General features: G+C 48.1%; 1 protein-coding gene across 2 annotated transcripts; it reads right to left on the minus strand.

Moving 5' to 3' along the window:
- Window positions 1–363: 363 nt before the first annotated feature.
- LOC114037160 (zinc finger protein 2-like) lies at window positions 364–18,405 on the minus strand. 2 transcript variants are annotated; one of them, XM_027853987.1, is made up of 6 exons: window positions 18,317–18,405; window positions 16,386–16,775; window positions 13,412–13,518; window positions 10,562–10,688; window positions 8,023–8,118; window positions 364–4,356 (listed from the first exon to the last, which is right to left on the minus strand). In XM_027853987.1, exons 2-6 carry the CDS (start codon window positions 16,462–16,464, stop codon window positions 2,357–2,359), a joined length of 2,409 nt encoding a protein of 802 aa, XP_027709788.1. In that variant the 5' UTR covers window positions 16,465–16,775; window positions 18,317–18,405; the 3' UTR covers window positions 364–2,356. The 2 variants fall into 2 exon arrangements, with proteins under 2 accessions (XP_027709788.1, XP_027709789.1); XM_027853988.1 differs by lacking the exon at window positions 8,023–8,118.
- Between the last annotated feature and the right edge of the window lie 1,051 nt (window positions 18,406–19,456).

The raw sequence follows: 19,456 nt of genomic DNA on the forward strand, positions 1-19,456 counted from the left end.
TAATGAATAACTCAGGATCTAGGTTATACTGACCAGAAACCCAGTCAGATCCAAAGATGGATGCAAGGAGTGTAAGGAGTTTTCTTCTGTTACACATCTCAAGCAATCCGCATGTCTTAATCTGGAAACTGCCTTCTTGCTGGTCAATCAGCTACTGCTTCCTTGTTCCTTTTTTTGAAGCCTAGAAAATATGTAATTTATAGACATGGGGTGGGGAAGGGGGACGTTGGCCACCCTGAGTTATGCTCTCCCCTTTAATGGATGACTTAATAGACTTTCTGGTTAAGTTAACCCAGTTGAAGAATCATTTGTCCTATCTCACAGTGTCAAAAGTAGAGACGCAAGAAACGATCACCCAAGTCATTCATGTTTGTCTGGTAAAGTAGAGTTTATTGGAAGAAAACACAGGCACTGAAGAATTGCAATGACAGTCTCAGCTGGGTAGCCTCCACGGACTCTCATTTTCCTGACTACGGTCTTCACAGTGGGTTTTATCAAATGCCAAATCCCTGATGTCACTTAGGACAAAGATACAAAGCACTGAGCCTCTCCCCTTTAGGTTGAGGGGTTTCTATTTAAGGAGGAAAGAGTGGGCTTTTCTAGCTAGAGCGGCCGAGGACACTTCGAAATGTGTTAATCCTTTCTCTGCCCCAAATGTAACACCACTGTAGGAACCTGCTAGAAGGTAGGGGGGAAACGGGAACCGAGGACACGTGGCATACCACAGGGGCGGCCATGGAGTTAGCCCAGACCGCTAGTCTCCAAATGCCCAGAAGAGGCTCGAGACAACACCAATTGCTACAAACCCACATGCCTACTTTCTCATCCTTATACAATTATAATGATTTACATGCATATATTACAGATACTTGCAATTAAAATGTAACAAACAGGCTTTCATAAAAAAAAAATTCTCTGCATCAGACAACAAATACCCTTAGTTACACAGTTAACTGACTGAATGCTGCAGAGAATATAAGATCCCAGTGTATGCTCATTGATTACAAAAACAAAAACAAAAACAAAATCAAACACTTTAAGCAGAGCAAAATGCAGTCTCCAAGGGTCTTCCCCGCCCCTCTCCCAAAAGGAGGCTCTCATGCATACGTAGTGATCATATAAGTAAGATTCTCTGACAAACACAATCACAAAGATGACTTTCTAACAGTCCTCCGATCACTCACGTTATAAGGCATCAACAAGGAGATGGACACTTGCCAAAGTCTGTGGGTTTGCCACCGTCATGGTGGATGACTTGCACTAGGTATAAACGGAGAAGGGATTTCCTGCAGATGTAAGATTTCCATAAAGAAAGATTTCCACCAGGATGTGAGCTCCTTGCTTTTTCCATTTCCCCAGCACTTGGACACAGTGCCTGGCATACTGGAAATAATTAATAAATGTCTGTTGGTTTGACTTGACTCGAAGATACTGGTCTCTGGGCACTCCCCTCTGCGGATGACACTGTCTAATCTGATTACATCCTACTCTGCCCCACCTGCCACCCCCTGGAAATCTGGAAATCGCAGGGCCTTCTCAGGAAGACCCATAATTATTAAAGAGCATGGATTAACAATTGATACTAGAAAAAGGAAATGGATGAAAATTTTCTGCTGCCCACACTATGACATACAGGTGGGTGGTTAGTCTATTGAATTACTCCATCAGAACACATCGCTGGAGCAGAAATTGTAGATGATAAGGATGTTGGAATACCATCATCTCCAAAGAAACAAAGCTGCAGATGACCCAAAGGAAATGGCATAAGTTGTAAGATATTTTCAGTGATGAGCTATGCTCAAGCAATGATATGAGGGTTATCACTAAGGAAACATAAGGCCAGAAATTGGGGTGGAGGGACAGGAAGGGCAGCTCATGCGGTAAGAGTGAAAGACAACAGATGGACACTCCATAGGGACTTACAAAATGGAAGAAACCAGAGGAAGGCCTCCACAGAAGGTGAATTCTCTGGGCGGCGTAGGCTCGGGGCCTCTACGGGATGGCGTAAATGAAAATGATCAACAATGACAATGTGTGGACGGGCAGCAATCCACGGTGATGGAAAGAATATTTCTGTCAGTGAGACCACAGGTTCACTAAAAGCAGTAAAGGAAAAGTGAGAAGGAGAATTTGCCATGGCCAGAGGGACTTTCTCTCTCAGGCTCTGACATTAGTTGAGGACTAGATCATAACTGAAGATTTTCTCACTTTCACAGCATTATAGCACTTCTCACTAGATAAAACTCTCTGCTCTCTGGTAAGGCTTTCCCACATTCACAATGATTAATGAGCTTTTTTCCACTTAAAAATAAACAAACAAACAAACAAAAAGTCATATTCCCTGATAGTATCCACTTCAGCTAAAAGCCCGGTTACACTTATTATATTTCCCAGCTTCTTTCCTATGCGTTTTCTGATGCTCAGCAAGAGACGTGCTTTGGTTGAAGGCTCTGTCACATTGATTACATTTGTAGGGTTTCTCGCCAGTATGGATTCTTTGATGTCGTGTAAGGTTCATATTCTGGCTGAAAGATTTTCCACACTCATTACAGTGATAGGGTTTCTCTCCAGTATGAGTTCTCTGATGGCGGGTAAGATTCATACTGTGAGTGAAGGCTTTCCCACACTCATTACACTTATAGGGTTTCTCTCCAGTATGAATTCTTTCATGTTGAGTAACTGATGAGCTATTGCTGAAGGCCTTACCACATTCACTACAATTATAGGGTTTTTCTCCAGTATGAATCCTCTCATGCTGAGTAAGAGACGAGCCATTACTGAAAGCTTTTCCACATTCATTACATTTATATAATTTTTCTCCAGTGTGAATTCTTTGATGTCGTGTAAGGTTCATACTCTGGGTGAAGGCTTTCCCACATTCATTACATTTATAGGGCCTCTCTCCAGTATGAATTCGCTGATGTTTAGTAAGACTTCCCTGCTGACTGAAGGCTTGTCCACATTCAAGGCATACACAGAGTTTCTCTCCAGTATGAATTTTCTGATGACGAATAAGGCTGGTACTCTGGCTAAAGGTTTTTTCACACACATTACATTTATAGGGTTTCTCTCCAGTGTGAATTCTCTGATGTTGAATAAGAGTTGTATACTGGCTGAAGGTTTTTCCACATTCATTACATTCATATGGTTTCTCTCCAGTATGAATCCTATTATGTAGAATAAGGGTGGAGCTATTGCTGAAGGCTTTACCACATTCATTGCATTTATAAATTTTCTCCCCGGTGTGAAGTCTCTGATGTTGAGTAAGGTGTATGTTTTGGCTGAAAGCTTTTCCACATTTTTTACACTTAAAGGGCTTCTCTCCAGTGTGAATTCTTTGATGTTGGATAAGGCTTCCCTGCTGACTGAAGGCTTGCCCACAATCACCACACCCATAGGGTTTCTCTCCAGTGTGAATTCTCTGGTGGATACTGCAGGATGAACTGTTGCTGAAGGTCTTCCCACATTCATGACATCTAAAGAACTTTTCTCCAGTATGAACTCTCTGATGTCGGATCAGGTTTGTGCACTGACTGAAGGCTTTTCCACATTCACTACATTTATAAGGTTTTTCACCCGTATGAATTCTCTGGTGTCTAATAAGGCTTGCATACTGACTGAATGATTTCTCACACTCAGGACATTTGTAGGATTTCTCTCCAATTTGAACTCTCTGATGTGGAGGAAGGGACGAGGTGTCACTCAAGGCTTTCCTACATACATCACAATCACAGAGCTTCTCTCTGGTATGACTTCTCTGATGTAGAGTAAGAGTTAAGTTATCACTGAAGGTTTTCCCACATTCATTATATATGTGGAGGTTCTCGCCAATAAGGGTTTTCTGATCTCGGGTAAGGTCTCTCTGGTGGAAAGTTTTCCCGAATTCATAACATGCATAGGGTTTCTCTCCATTAAGTATTCTATGACACTGAACAAGGTCTGACGGGTAAGTTAAGGTAATACAGCATTCATCACATTGACCAGGTTTTTTCCCTGAGGTGATCCTATCAAGTTGAATTAGGTCAGAATGTTGTTCAAAGAAAAGTTGATGCGAATCATACTTAGGGAGACTCTTTCTGGCACTCTGTTGTGTCATAAGAATTGGGTCTGAACAGAAACTTCTCTCAAAGTTATTACATTCCTGACTTCTTGGCTCATCAGTTTTCTTGTGGGCAAATGGTACTTGCCTGAAATTTCTCTCCTGGCTCCCCTGCTGCCTCTTCAACCTGCTACCACATTCCCAGGATTCCCCCCAATGAGAACCCCAGGGACCACGCCAGGATTCTTGGAATGGCTTTTCGATAGCGAAATAAGACTTCGAAACTGTTTCTTTGGTCTCAAACCTGGCCTCCCAATCTGAAAGAAACAAGAAAATGTAAATGTTCCTTTTTCCACAGTCAGTCATCACACAGTAAGCACTTATTAAGCACCCACTATGTGTCCTAAATGCTGGAGAGACAGAAAAAAGCAGAAGACAAGCCCCGCTCTCAAGAAGTTCACAGTCTAATGGAAAAGACAGCATACACACAGCTATGCATATACTGGGTATTTATGGGATACATTTGAAATATGCAATAGTGGGAAAGAATTAGAAGTGGGGGGTGGTGTAGAGGGACAAGGAAAGACTACCTTTGGCAGGTCAGATTTGACCTGAGTCCTGAAGGATGCCAGGAAAACAAAGAGACAGAGGTGAAAAAGAATATTCTAGGCATGGAGGGCAGCAAGTCAATGACAGCATGGATTCGGGAAACAGAACATTAAGTTCAAGTAACAGCAATAGGCTGAATTGGATAGGAAGGGTGAAGGAGACATGAGGGTCAAGGCTGACCCCAAGCTTGCGTTCCTGGGTGAGTAGGAGAAAGGCAGTGCCCTTCCCAGTAAGTCGGACGGGGGGAGGTGAGTGAGGCTGTAGGGAGAAAGAGAATGAGATCTGTTTCATTTCAGATGCCTATAGAACATTCAGTTCAAGATATCTAAGAGGAAGCTAGTGCTGTGAGACTGGAGCTCAGGAAAGAAGTTAGGGGAAATGGAGGACAGCAGCATCCCAAAAACCCAGAGAAGAGAGAGGACAGGGGGGAGAGGGAATTCAGCAACATCAAAGGCTGTGCAGAGGTCAAGAAGGATGAGCACTGAAAAAAAAACCCATTCCCTTTGGTATTTAAGAAGCCCCTGGGGACTCTGAGGTAATTTCAATCGGAGGACGTCATCAGAAGCCAGACGGCAGGGAGAGGTGGCACCGATTGCAGCTTTCTCAAAGAATTTGGCTGAGAAGGCAAGAACAGATAGAGGACGATAACCAGCCAAAGAAAGTGCAGACTTTTTAAGGAGAGAGAAGCTATGGTTGTGTTTGTGGGCAGCAGGGAAGGAGCTACGGTGTGGAGAGATTACAGATTAGACAGTGGGAAAGTGGGGATCGTTAGAGAAAGGGCAATCTTGTGGAGAAGTGGGGAAAGACGGGTGACAGGGTGCACAGGGAAGCGTTTCCCTTGGGGAGAGGACCCGTCTTCCTGTGAGACACGGGTGAACAAGGAGACAGTAGCAGAAGGCATCTTGGTGATGTGAGATGAGGAAGGGGGAGAAGAGGGAGTTTTTGTGGAATGGCCTCAACCTGTCCTCAGCTGCCAGGGTGGCAGGAAGAAAAGTAATGGGGGCCGTGAGGAAGAACGGAAAGGTTTGGAATCGCCGTGCTGAGTGGGAGTGCCGATCCATTAGAGAAGTATCAAAAGATTGTCGTGTTGCAGTAAGGGTCCAGTCAAGACTGTCTAACCCACATTTGTAGTAGACCCCATCACCCTGGTTTTATGACTCTCCACTTGCATTGAGCAGCACATGAACAGTGGTGAAGACTGGATTGTGGGAGTAATCCAAGGTTGGAGTGTGGCAAGGCATGATCAGTGACAGAATCCTGTGAGGTAGGGGATAATACCATCTTCATTTTATAGATTTCACAGGTAAGGAAACTGAGGCAGAGGGGAAATAACTAGCATCATGTAAGTAAGTATCTGAGGCTAGATTTGAACTCGGGACTTCCTGACTCCCAAATCTCAAATGCCACCTCAATTGCCTCAGAGAACAGATATAAAGCACTTGCCAAACTTTACAGACTTGTCTATGTAAACGTTATTCTTCACATCCCACTTCCAGGTTTGAAGTACAAACGATGTGCAGATGAGGAAAGGTCCTGCAAGACTGGATAATGACCCATGTCATGGCTACCCAAAAAGGAAAGAGAATGGAATCTGCCAACTCTAAGCCAGGGACCTTGACTCTGACTTCAGGCAAAACTCCCAAGTCCTTCGCCATCTAGCCCTGGCTCCTAGTGGATTTCTGAATCAGCTCAGATCTCTAGTCTCTGTGGCTTTGCGTCCCCCAAGCCTAGCAGGCATACCCTCTGACTTCTGACTATCGGAACCACCAACAGCCTTCAAGGTGCTTAATGGGAGTGTCCTGCCTGGGGTCCTTTACCTTGTTTCTTCCCCTTCTCAACGTATCTAATCTTAAATTATCTTTTTAGGCATCAAGTCTTCAAGGAGGATAGAAACTCATTTCCTGTTTTTGTTTCTGTATCTTCCGGGCCTTGCAAGGTTCAGATGCTGTATAAATGCTTGTTAAGCCCAATGGATAAAGGGCTGCCTAACACCATTACACAAGGCAGAGGCTGATGACAATACAAAAAGCCTTTGTATTTAGGTTTATTGTTCCGTCACGTCCGACTCTTCGTGACCCCATTCGGGCTTTTCTTGGCCAAGATACTAGAGCGGTTTGCCGTCTCCTTCTCCAATGGAACTAATGCATCCATTTTGTGAAGGGGTGAGGTGATTTGCCAAGGGTCACATGGCTAGGAAGTGTCTGAGGCTGGATTTGAATTCAGGTCTTCCTGACTTCACGCCCAACACTCTATCCACTGAGCACTGGCTTCCTCCTTGGAAGGGAATGTAGGTAGAACGACTTATCTTCAGAGAGTATTTTCTATAGAGTAGTTGGGGTGGAGACCGGATCATGGCACTTCAAGAGAACAGAATGGGAACCTAGCACATGGAGATGGTGGACAGAGCTTCTCCACAGGAGGATTCCAGCAAGTGAAGGAAAGACAAAACTGGAAGAAACTGAGAGTGGACAGAAGGATTTCCTTGTTCCTTTTAAGTACCGGGTAGCCTAAGGATCCTGGAAGGCGGAAGAAAAGGAACAGGGACATAGGACACCAATAGGAAATGATCCTGGGAACAGGGTCCTTAAAGGGAGAGGGGCGGGCAATTGCTGAGTGCAAGGGGAAGCTGTACAAATAAGGAAACACTAAGAGTTTCTCAGAGACAGAGGGAAGGATAATGGAGAAAAAGCCAGGAAAGTTACTGACTCAGGCAAAGAATAAGTCAGTCAATAAACATCGATTACGCACCTACTATGGGCCAGGTACTGTGCTGAGGGCTGGGGTTATCAGGAAAGGCAAAGACAATCCCGGCCCTTGTGGAACTCACAGGATGATGGGGGACTTAACATGTGAACAACTAGATCCGTACAAGTTATAGACAGGACAATACTGTGAAAAACCACCAGAGGGAAGGTAGCGGAATCAGAAGGCGACGGTCTACGAAAGGGCTGACGTCCCAGCCTCGGACCTCGACCTGTCTGGGACCTTTAAACACAAGGCCCGGCACATAGTGGGCACCTCAGAAATGCCACTTGATTGAAAAAGAGGTCTCCTTTTAATTTTAAATTTATTTTTTCAAAGGAAGCGCCTCGTCTCCTTCTCGTCTTCCTTCCAACCCCTGTGCCCCCACCCCCCCACACAAGGAGAAAACAAGAAAAACTGCCCCTGTCACAAAAACCACATGGAGCTAAATAAAACAAGCCCCACATTGGGAAAACTTTACACACACACACACACACACACACACACACACACACACACACTCCAATTCTGCACTGTGTGTTTGAGGACAGCTTTCAGACATGTCATGCCCCACTCACCCTGTGACCTGTTGCTTGCACTGACTCCCACCTACCTCAAATCCATTCCCTCACCTGGAAAAATGCTTCTCGGTGCTTCTCTCTCCAGCAGCCACGGCGTGTCACTTTGCTCTAACTGGAAGATCACACTGGGTTTGGAAACAGGATGTCCTGCTCATGAGGAAGAAGTAGGAAAATGCTGGGGACAGAGAGCCTTCTCAAAAGGGAATTCTCCTCTCTTCCTCCTCCAGGGAAGGTAGACGTGGCAACAATGACACATAGGGGCTCTGAATGACATCGGGCAGGCGAAAGATGGGCCCCGCAGCGGAGATGGGATCATAATTAGGGCCCGCAGGTGAGAACCTTTCCCTGAAGATTCTGCTCTGAACCTCTTTCCCCCACTCCCTGAAGTAATTTCCTTCCCTCCAATGGCACCAATGCTTGCCTCTCTTCACATCTCCACATGCTCTGCCCCAAACCCCAAGCCCACATCTCCAAATACCTACAAGATCTCTACCCAACGTGCTGCCACTTCAAACACATCGTGTCCAGAGCCAGGACTCAGCACAGTGCCTGGCACTCACTAGGTGCTTAATAAATGCTTAGTGATCCATTAAACGATGGTCCCTCTCCCACAGCTGTTTCTCTTTCTGACTTCCATTATTTCTTCCAATAGCCCTGTGGTCCCCTCAGGGTCTCACAGTTGAAACTTCGATGTCAGTTTTGACTTTTCCCTCTTCTATGTCTCCGGCCCCAAGCTGCCGTCTCTCCCGTTCATTCCTTCTTCTCTATTTCCATGGCCACCTTCTTCAGAGAGGCCCTCATTACACCCACCTCGGCTCCTGCAATAAGGTCCCAGCAGGTCATCCTGCCTATTACTTTCTCACTCCTCCAGTTTAGACTTTGCACCAATGGAAGACTTATTTTCCTTGTGCACAGGACTGGACACGTGATTTCTCTACTGAAAATCTCTGGACCACCTCATATTTGCTATTGAGCATAATTCAAATTACTCAGCCGGGCATTCAGGGTCCTCTAGATTTTGGCACCAACCCATCTTCTTGACCTCATTTCAAACTCCCCTCCCTGCACTCTGCACTCCAGATGACGCTCACTGTCTGTGTCCCTAGTCCAGCCTCTACAATTTGGTTTCCTCCACATCTTCACAGCTCCAACTTGCCCAACATCTCCTGATCTTTGGTGCTCAACTGAAACGCTACCTGCTCCCAAAAGCCTTCATCTGACAGTAATAACCTTCCATCCCTCAGAAGCACTCTGCACCTCTCCAAGGCACACTTATTGTGTAATATTTCACATGAGCAGTTTGTGAATTCCAGTCAAAGAACATCATCTAGAAGAATCAAATGACAAGAATTTGGGTCAGGGTGGTCTCCCCCAGCTGTGCTGGAAGTCCAAAGGCAGCAGCCATGCTTGCCTAAACATGGGCTCCCCCTTTATTTTACACAGCATTCTGCACCCAGATGCTTGATAATACCTGAGGAACTGACTGGAAGCCTCATCTCCAGGCACCTGCACTGAGATGCTGGGCTAGTAGGAATGACATGGGGGAACAGGGGGTAGGGAACATAAAGCCTTAGGGGCAGCCCCATAAGGGCCAAATTGTGACAAGTTCTAGACGGACGTCAAGACCTTTCATCTGGAAACAGTGGCCATGATGGCCTGTCTCTTACTCTTTTTTTCCTTTCTTTTTTTCCCTTTGGTGAGGCAACTGGGGTTAAGTGACATGCCCAGAGTCAGTGTTATGTGTCTGAGGCCGGATTCGAACTCAGGTCCTCCTGACTCCAGGGCTGGTGCTCTATCCACTGCACTGCCTAGCTGCCCACATGTCTCTTACTCTTGAAGCATCACAAATATCTGGTCCTTGCTTGCCACCCCACAGCTGGTCTATGCACTTCAGATACCTCACAGGAGGCAATACAATCCTAAGAGTCAGAGAACAAAGCTGCCTTGGGGATGGCTAAACCAATAGTGGTACTTGAATGTAACAGAAAGTTGCTGAACTATAAGAAACAACAATCATAATGAACGCAAAGAAGCATGGAAAGATTTCTGTGAACTGATGCACAGATAAGAAAACAAACTACACAATGACTACGACAATGTAACTGGAAAGACCAAAACAAAAGAAATGAAACAAAATGTTGCAAAAATATAACAAACTCGGCCCCAAAGAAGAAGCATGAGAAGGCATCTCCCCCTCCCAGGCCTTTGCAGAAATTGGGATCCATTGGTGTGGGACACTGCATATAAAATTCTACTTCTTGAACGTGTCAACCAATTTTGCCAAATTTTTTCCCTCTTTTTCTTTTTTTTTTGTGAGGCAATTGGGATTAATTGACTTGCCCAGGGTCACATGGCTACTAAGTGTCATTTGTTTGAGGCCGGATTTGAACTCAGGTCCTCCTGACTCCAGGTGTTCTATCCACTGTACCACCTAGCTGCCCCACCTCTTTTTCTTCTTAAAAATTCTTTATTATAAGGGATGGCTATCTGGAAAGGTGGAAAGGAATGGGATGCAGAGGGGAATCTAGATAATGTAAAAACAAAGAACATTGATAAAAATCTGTTTTTTAAAGAAAGAGGTTGTCCTTACCCAGGGAAACCAGGTTTCTATAGTTCTCCAGCGTCACATCCCTGTACAGGGCCTTCTGACCGGGCTCCAGCAGCTCCCACTCCTCCCAGGTGAAGTCAACAGCCACATCCTTGAATGTCACCAATTCCTGAAACACCAGACAGATTCCTGCTCATCCTGGCCCCGTCCCCCTCGCACAGCCACGGAGACAGAGAGGAAGGTGGGCAGCCATTTCTCAAAGCACTCAGCGTTCAGAACGCCAAGAAAACCCAATCACATTCCCAAGGTACATCTCTGATTAGAGATGACACAGAACTCTCTCTCCAGGACTAATCTAAAGTCATTCCATAGGAATACACATCTAGAAGGGGCAGCTAGGGGGCACAGGGGACAGAGCACTGGCCCAGGAGTCGGGAGGAGCCGAGTTCAAATTCGGCCTCAAACAAATGACACTTACTAGCTGTGTGACTGTGGGCAAGTCACTTAACCCCAACTGCCTCCCCCTCAAAAAAAAGGAATATACACATACAGCTATAGTCAAACTGCCTCTTTTTACGGGTAAGGAAACAGGCTCTAGAAGGATAAGTGAATGGACCAAGGTCACACAGGTCTAGGAGGTCGCAGATCCCAGCCACCGAATTTGATTTAAATCCAGGTCTTTTCACTCTGTCCCATGGAAGAAAACGGGAATTTCTTTATGATTTCATAATGATACACTTTTATTTTGATTACTTCAACAATAACCATAAAAAATGGAAGCAAATCAAAAGCAGACTGTAACCGAATCACATCGACCTTGACGTTCTTGCTATAAATGAAAGCAGAGACCCAAGGGAAATGCAGCTGAAGGAAAGGGGATTCACATCTTGCTGCGGAGAGAGCAGTCGGGTTTTCATCACGTAACCAAAGACAACGGGAAACAATACTTCCTACCACACTGGCGGGGCTCATAGTAATAATAATAACAACACTAACAATAATAACTAGTATTCATATAGTACTTTAAGGGTTGCAAATAAGCTTTGCAAATCTTCTCTCGCAACGATTAATCCTCATGACCACCCTGGGAGGTAGGGGCTATCATTATCCTCATTTTACAGCTGAAGAAATTGAGGTAGACAGTGGTAAAATGACTTGCCCAGGGCCATAGCTAGTAAGTATCTCAGGCTGGACTGGATCCCAGGGTTTCCTGAACCCGAGTTCTTCCCAGTGCCCTACTTAGCTGCCTCTTAAAAACCCCCAGAAAGATAACTGAGCTCAGGTGCAAACTCCCCCTGCAGAAAATGAGGGGCTAGAGGGCAAGTCCGTCTGACACCCAGTGACTTCACTGTGATGGTGGGCCCTGGGAAACCCAGCAAGGCCAAAGATTTGTGGCTACTCCGAGGCCTTGGGGATGGAATGCTGGGCCTGGAGCCATGGGATGTGGAAGTCCCTTCACCTCGGGGCCTCGGTTTCCTGATCTGTAAAAGGGGATGGAATCAGCTATAAACCTATGAGATCAATCTCTTGTGTATCAAGACTAATTTTTTTCTTTTTTTTTCCCCAATCAATCACCAACTGTCAAGCATTTATTGAAGTACTTAATATGTCCCAGGTACTCTGCTCTGGGAAAAAAGTCAAGAGCAGACTCTGCCTTCAAGAGGCTTCCAGTCTTTTTTTTTCATATTTAATTTTTAATCTATTTTTTCTCAATTACATGTAAACCAAAATTTTTAACCTTCTTTTTTTTCCCCCCACATTTTAAGTTCCAAATTCTCTCCCTCCCTTTCTCCCTTTAAGGCAAGCAATTTGATATAGACTATACATGCGCAGTCATGTAAAATATTTCCCTGTTAACCACGTTACAAAAGAAAATACAAACAAAAAGAAAACCAGAAAAATAAAGAAAGGTGAAAAAGTCTGCTTGAATCTGCATTCAGACTCCATCAACTTTTTCTCTAGAGGTGGGGAGCACTATTCGTCATCAGTCCTTTGGAGCTGTCTTGAATCGTTATCCTGTTAAAACTAAGAAATCACCTGGTAATCAGGGGACCAGAACAGCATCAGATAACATCACATAACAAAACTGATTATCTTTTTAAAGATAAGAAGTAACCCATTACTGCTGAGGGGCCTGGTAGCAGTAGTAGAATCATAGCACCTTCCCCTATGAGGTGAAGGCTTTTTTTCCTGAAAAGGTCTGGTGGGCTGGAGGACTGAGGCCTGGACACTCGGCCTGGTCACTGCATCTATTTGGCTTTCAGCTTCCTCAAATTAGGGTGTTACATTAGATAAGAGGTTCCTAACCTGGGGTCTGTGAATTTAATCTAAATATGATTGGTTTCCTTCTAAAGGCAGCTAGGTGGGGCAGCGGCCTGGAGTCAGGAAAATCTGAGTTCAAATCCAGGCATGGACACTTACCGGCTGTGTGACCATGCACAGGTCACTTAACCTCTGCCTCAGTTTCTTCATCTGTAAAATGGGGATCATAACAACACCTTCCTTCCAGGGTTGTTATGATGATAAAGTTAGATAATAATTATAAAGTTCCAAGTACCACCGAAATGCTAGTTAGGAGCTATTATTTTTAATTCTCTGTGTTTCATTTAATGTACATAAAAGCCTTCTGAGAAAAGGTCTATGGGCTTTAGGAGACTGCTTATCGAGGAGGCCTAAGACACAAGAGAAGTCAAGGAACTGGAACTCCTTTCCACTCTAAGGACTATGGGCTCTCATTCACACCCCGACATAGTCAGGAGTCTTCCGGGGTAAGACAACTGAGGATCAGGCACCTGCATGGGGCTTGGTTGGGCCGGGCGGCAGGAAGTGAAAGTGGCATGCACATTTTGAGAACAGAGACAGCATTTCAGGACAGAGTCAAAGCCAACTTACCTGTGACCGACCAGGGGTCAGGACGCCAGAAGCCACTGTTTCATCCTCTGCTTCCTCCTCCTTCAGGGTCTTCTCCAGCGGAAGGGCAGAGTACTGAGAAGGTAGAGCTGCAGGAGGAAGACACGCTGTGAGAGAGACCAGGACGGGCCTGGAGCTCCCCCACTCCCCGGGGCGGAATTCTCCCCAGAGAATCTGGTCCCACTCACACGAGCAGAGCACAAGATGAAAGCAGGGCTGAGGAGTATGTTTGCTGCCTTGCGGCATGAGAGAAGGGTTCTGGCCTTCAACATCTGACAGCCCCATTGCCCCTGTGATCTCAGGATTTCAAGAGCCCCTAGCATTAGCCTCCAGAGAGGTAAGGAGCTCCATGGTGTTGTGGCGATGCAGCTGGCCTTGCAGTCAGGAAGCCCGGCACAAGGCCCTTCACTGACATACGGCTTCTGGAGCACCGCAAAGTCACGATCTCTCAGGGCCCCAGGCACATCTCCAAGACTCCAAGCTACCTATGAGCTGTGAGCCCCCAGTGACTGGTCATGGAGAGTTTCTGACTTTGATAAAATGGCAGGTGAGGCTTGGCCAAAAACATGTTGAGTGGCAGTGCCACCTGGTGGGAATGGCCCAGAGCTACAGGGGCCACAGGGAGAGCTGAATGCCTGGCCCAGCTGGGGGATGGCATGCCTCACCAACCCAGAGTGCCAAGGCTAGAGCTTCTGGAGGTGAAGGCTCACCAGCAGGACTGCCTGGGTCCCTGCTCACCATCCCAGGAAAGGCTGAAGGGCAGCGCCACCCCAACCACAATCCTGAGCGCAAAGAAGGAAGAGGAACACCAGGCTGGAGGATGGGACCCAACCGGGGCTCCCAAGAGTGTCCCCCTCCCCAGGAAAAACCTTCTGTCACCTCGACTCTTTGAAAAAATTTCTCTTGATATCTTCTGGTATTGATGCCAACTATATCTCCCACCTTATCTCCCGCAGGGAACCATCCCTTTTAGTAAGACTTAAACAAGGGGCAGGTAGGTGGCACAGTGGATAGAGCTCCGGCCTTGGAGTCAGGAGGACCTGAGTTCAAATCCAACCCCAGACACTTGACACTTACTAGCTGTATGACCCTGGGAAAGTCACTTAACCCTGATTGCCTCACCAAAAAGAAAAAAAGAAAAAAAAAGACTTAACCAAAGGGACAAAAGTAAAGCAAATGTCAAAGCTCATCAGCTCATCCAACGTCTGATATTATATGCAGTTTCTTGTGCTTCTGGTTCCCCAGAACCACAGAGAAATGGTCGCTCCACTAGCTGGTCACAAGACAATTATAAAGATGTAATACCCACCCACACCCACACCTGTGGGATTTATATGCGTCAGGTGCTTTGCAAATCATATGTATGTGTATATACATATATGTGTATATACATTATATCTATATATATACACACACATATATGAAATATATCCATATGTGGTATATCACACATATAGCTATTATTCCAATATTACAGAGAACAGCCCAGGTGAACCTGTATGGGGTTTAGTGGCTGGAGGAAACAGACCCTGCAGTGGGACTTCACCTGAAGAGATCAGAAATAAGGAAAGAAAAGGGAAAAGAACCTATCTGTCCAAAAATTTCTCTAGCCACTCTTTTTGTGGTGGCCAAGAACTGGAAACAGAGGGGATGCCCATCCACTGGGAAACGGCTGAACAAGCTGTGTGATTGTGACGGACCGCTACCGTGCTATAAGAAACGACAAAGGAGACGACTTCAGAGAAGCCTGGGAAGCCTCGTAAGACTGATGCAAAGTGACGCGAGCAGAACCAGGAGCACAGGATACATAGCAGAGGCGATATCACAAGGATATCAGACTTGGAAACCTGAGCTGCTCGGATAAGGAAAATGATCCAAGGACCTCTCTGCCTCCAGGGTGAAATGGACTTTTTTAGTTTCTTGATTTTTCCTGTTTATTTTGCTTTGCTTTGTTTTATTTTGAAACATGGCTAAAAATAGAAAACATCTGTCATGACTTCACGTGTTTGAGTATTGCCTGCCTTCTTAATGGGTGGGAGAGAGGCAGGAGGCAGACAATTTGGAACTCAAAATGTTAAAAAAAAGATGTTAAAAAAAAGAAATTTGAGGGAAAAGAAAGACATGAAGGATCAGAGAAACGAGCGACCTCCAGGGTCACTCTTCAGGGAGTTCAGCGCCCAGCTCATGGGGCAGTCTTTCCCTCTTCCCCTACACACTAGGGGACATCAGCCTTCCTACTGATCTTCTCTCAAATCCCCCAAGCTCCCATGACCTCCAGACCACCTCAGCCACCCACCAACAGGTCACCATCCCCTCACCCGATCACAACCTATCAGCATCCCGGCCCTCCCCCTGCCTGTGCTCTGCCCATCCCGAGACCTTCACCCAGCCCTTGGTTATCTCCCACACCCTCTCTCTCCCCTCTTTTCCCCATCTTGACCCCTTGCTGAACCAGCTCAACACGACATTCCTCTTCTCCCAAGAGAGGGCCCCCTTTGTCTACGCCTGACCCAAGCTGGCCAAGCCTCAGCTGGGCTCCCTCTCGCTCTCCTCCATCGCGTGCTGTGGACGGAGATGGAGAGAATCGAGCCACCATCCTGATGGAGTCCACCCCAAATCTGTGTTTGTTATAAGGGCAGGGGGTAGGGGGTGGAGGAAGGAAGTCTAAGCATCACTGGGCAGTGCCAGAATGTTTATAAAAGGTAGTGGCGAGGGGGAGAGAAAAGAGAGAAAAGGAATGTACATGGACAGTTCCAGTATTGGCATGGGTGTCTTAGGTAGCACAGTAGAAGGAACATGGCCTCTGGAGTCAGAGGTGCTGGGTTCAAATCCTGCCTTTGAACCTTACAAACAGGGTGACCATGAATGCAAGGGCTGGACCAGCAGCCTTTGGGGGTCCTTTCCAGCTCTGGGATCCCATTAACCCCGCCCCACCCCAGGCTCCCATAATGCTCACCTCTCTTCGCAAACATTCGGGCCTCCAGAGGCACCCCTACCACGCCTCTCCGGGCCTGGCGTGGGTTCAGGAGGGGCATCTGGCCTCGCACACTTGGGTCAAAGGAGTTGGCTGGGACAGATCCTTCCCTGAGCCGGTGCCAGGGGGCTCAAAAACAAGGGCCCCTTTAGCTGAGACCTCCCCTCAGGCTTCCAGACTCTGCCTTCCCAGCAGGAGAACCCCTCTGATGCTCCAGGAAAGGCCTGGGGAGAGCTGCTGTGGTCAGTGATGGCGCTGAGTCAGCCACAGGGCTCACCCTACATGGGAGGGCATGGGATGCAGACTCAGAAGACCCAGGTTCAGATTCTGGCTCCGTCATGTGGCAGTTTCTTCTTGGACTCGTTTCCTCGTCTGTAAAACAAAGGAGTTGGACCAGATGACCTTGTGTCCCTTCTAGTTAAAATTTGGTGACCTTACAAGGTCAGCATCCTAACACATGCACATGCATGTCTGCTGGCACACACATGTTACATGTGTGGGAGCCAGCACGCAGCAACGGGAAGCCAACCCACTGCCCGCTGAGATCTGGGTTCAGATCCTGTCCCTGCCACTTTTCACCACTGTCCCTGGGAGCAAGTCAGTCTCCCTGCCTGGGCCTCAGCTGGGGAGGCCAGGAAGTCCCTTCTAGGACCCCAAGCACATGACAGGCTTTGCTAATCTAATACTCCTTCACTGAGGTTTCATTTCCATTCACAGTGGGCCAGCCCCTGGGGCACCAGCACGCCTGGGTTCAAGATCACAGGGCCTTCATCTGAATCCCGGGAATGGGAACAGGGATGCAAGCAGGAAGACCTGAGTCCAATGGGGCCTCAGGCAGTTATGGGCTGGGTGACCCTGGGCAAGTCATTTCCCCTCTGGCTGCCCCAGTTTCCCCATCTGTAAAACGGGCCACCTTCCTCACAAGGCTGCTGCCAGGAATCCAGGACCTGAGATTTGTAAAGTACGTGGGGCCCCCAAAGGGCCATGGTGGGGCCCCCAAAGGGCCAGGGCAGCGCCAGCTGTGATCATTTCCTCTGCTCCTGACTAAGGGACAGAAGCAGGCTGGGCCAGGACAGCCAGCAGCCGCCCAGGGCTGCCCAGGACCGGGAAGGACCAGATGCCCGGGCAGTGACCAGTCCCCTGGCCCCCTGGGAGCTGTCCAGCTGCTCCCCTGCTCCCTCTGCCCCCCAGCCCCAGCCCTCACCCCCTTCCTTCAGATGCTGTCACTCTTCCTCCAGGGAAATGAGGGGTTGGACGACATTTATACAGCACCTACTGTATGCCAGGCACTGTGCTAAGATCTCATCGGATCCTCCCAACCACCTGGGGGGGAGAGAGGGAGGGAGTGCTGGCACCCCCACTGTACAGATGTGGAAACTGAGGCAGGCAGGGTCACACAGTCAGGACAGACTCAGGCCTCCCTGACTCCAGCAGGTCTTCCAGGGCCCCAGGGACATCCCACGGCAGCAGGACACCAGGCCTGGGGGCGGGCCTGGTCCAGCTGACACGCGCCAGCCCTTCCCCGCGTCACGCATGTGCACGTGCAATCCCACTCAAGGACACTCCGCCCCCCCCTTACATACATTTACACACTTGCACACACTCACCAGCCCTTCCCCCGTCAGATACGTTTGGCAACATGCACATTCACCAGCCCCCAGTCCCTTCCCTGTCACGCACACTTGCACGTGCATTCACACTCTTGGACAAACATGCACACACACTCAGACACACAGCCCCCATGCACACACCCTGCACACACCTTGCACACACACTCCATCACCCCCGCCCCCGTCACACAGATTTGCACCCAAGCACCGGTCCCAACCCTCTTCTGTCTTGCAGAAGCAATCCCACACTCAGACGCTTGCACACGCGCACACGGTTGCACGGACATTCCCTTGCTCACTAACCCGGCAGGGTCCCTACAAGTCTTCCGCCGGGGAGGGTAAGGAGGAGGAGGGGCTCCCTAGCCGGGCCGGGTGGGGCCACGCCTGCGCACTGACTCCCTCCGCACCTCCCTGCCCTGCCCACACTCCACCAGCGGGGCCCCAAGAACAAAGGGCCGAAAAACCGGAGCCCCTGGGGAAAGCTGCGCCTGCGCACTTCGAGATTCCCGGCATGCCCTGGGGTTCTGCCTCGGCGACCGCGCGGCGTGGGTGACGCCACGGCCCCGGCATTCTGGGAAATGGAGTCCGCGCAGGGGGTGCTGTCGCCCGGACCTGGCGGCCACGTGCTGAGCGCCGAGGCCGGGAGGGCGTCGGGTTCTTTCAGCTCGTTCCCTTATAAGAGCACGAAGCGCCGCAGGGAGGGCCTAGGGAGCCGGGTGCGAGGCCCCTTCGGCCGCAGGAACGCCAGCTCTCACCGTCACCGGTGTTCTCAAGGCCACAACTGGAATTGATCAAAGCCCCTCTGGGAACGTAGCCCTGGAGGTGCTCAGAGCATCTTCATCGGGCCATGGAGGGGAGGGGGGCATCAGGGACGATGAATTCCGCCTTCATTGGCCCGTCCAGGATGCTCTAGACTGCCAGCACCTGTGCTGGGTGTTAGGCAGACAGAGGCAGAAACCATGAAGTTCATTTTCTGATTGTTTTTGGACAGGTCCCAGGGAGTTCAGGGAAAAGGAGGCTCCCGAGAGGCTCGGGACAAAAGTCTCTCCTCTATGGCGATGTCTTGGATCTAACCATCAGGGCTCTACTGCATGGGGTCATACATAGAATTATTAAGAATTAGGGCAGCTCGGTGGAGCAGCGCACAGAGCACCAGCCCTGAAGTCAGAAGCACCCGAGTTCAAATCGGCTGCATGACCTTGAGCAGGTCACTCAACCCTGTTTGCCTCAGTTTCCTCATCTGTAAAATGAGCTGGAGAAGGAAGTGGCACACTTTGCCAGGAAAATACCAAATGGGGTCAGGAAGAGTTGGATGAGACTGAATAACAACATAATGCTATGACAATATAAATGGAAAGGAAAACACAAAACAAATCATAAAATTGAATGCTGTATATATATCCATAATGATCAAATCTTGCCCTGAAGAATAGTTGAGAAAGC

Source organism: Vombatus ursinus, unplaced genomic scaffold (assembly GCF_900497805.2).
Source record: "Vombatus ursinus unplaced genomic scaffold, bare-nosed wombat genome assembly UNPS02010280.1, whole genome shotgun sequence".
In the NCBI taxonomy this organism is placed as follows: Eukaryota; Metazoa; Chordata; class Mammalia; order Diprotodontia; family Vombatidae; genus Vombatus; species Vombatus ursinus.

What these genes read in the sequence shown, in the direction of transcription:
- LOC114037160 (XM_027853987.1), bottom strand. Translation starts at nt 16,464, where the DNA reads ATGCCCCTCCTGAACCCACGCCAGGCCCGGAGAGGCGTGGTAGGGGTG. An exon ending in CCGAATGTTTGCGAAGAGAG is followed by an intron (nt 13,519 to 16,385) that starts GTGAGCATTATG and finishes TTCCTCCTGCAG; the next exon opens with CTCTACCTTCTCAGTACTCT. An exon ending in ACCGAGAAGCATTTTTCCAG is followed by an intron (nt 4,357 to 8,022) that starts GTGAGGGAATGG and finishes TGTTTCTTTCAG; the next exon opens with ATTGGGAGGCCAGGTTTGAG.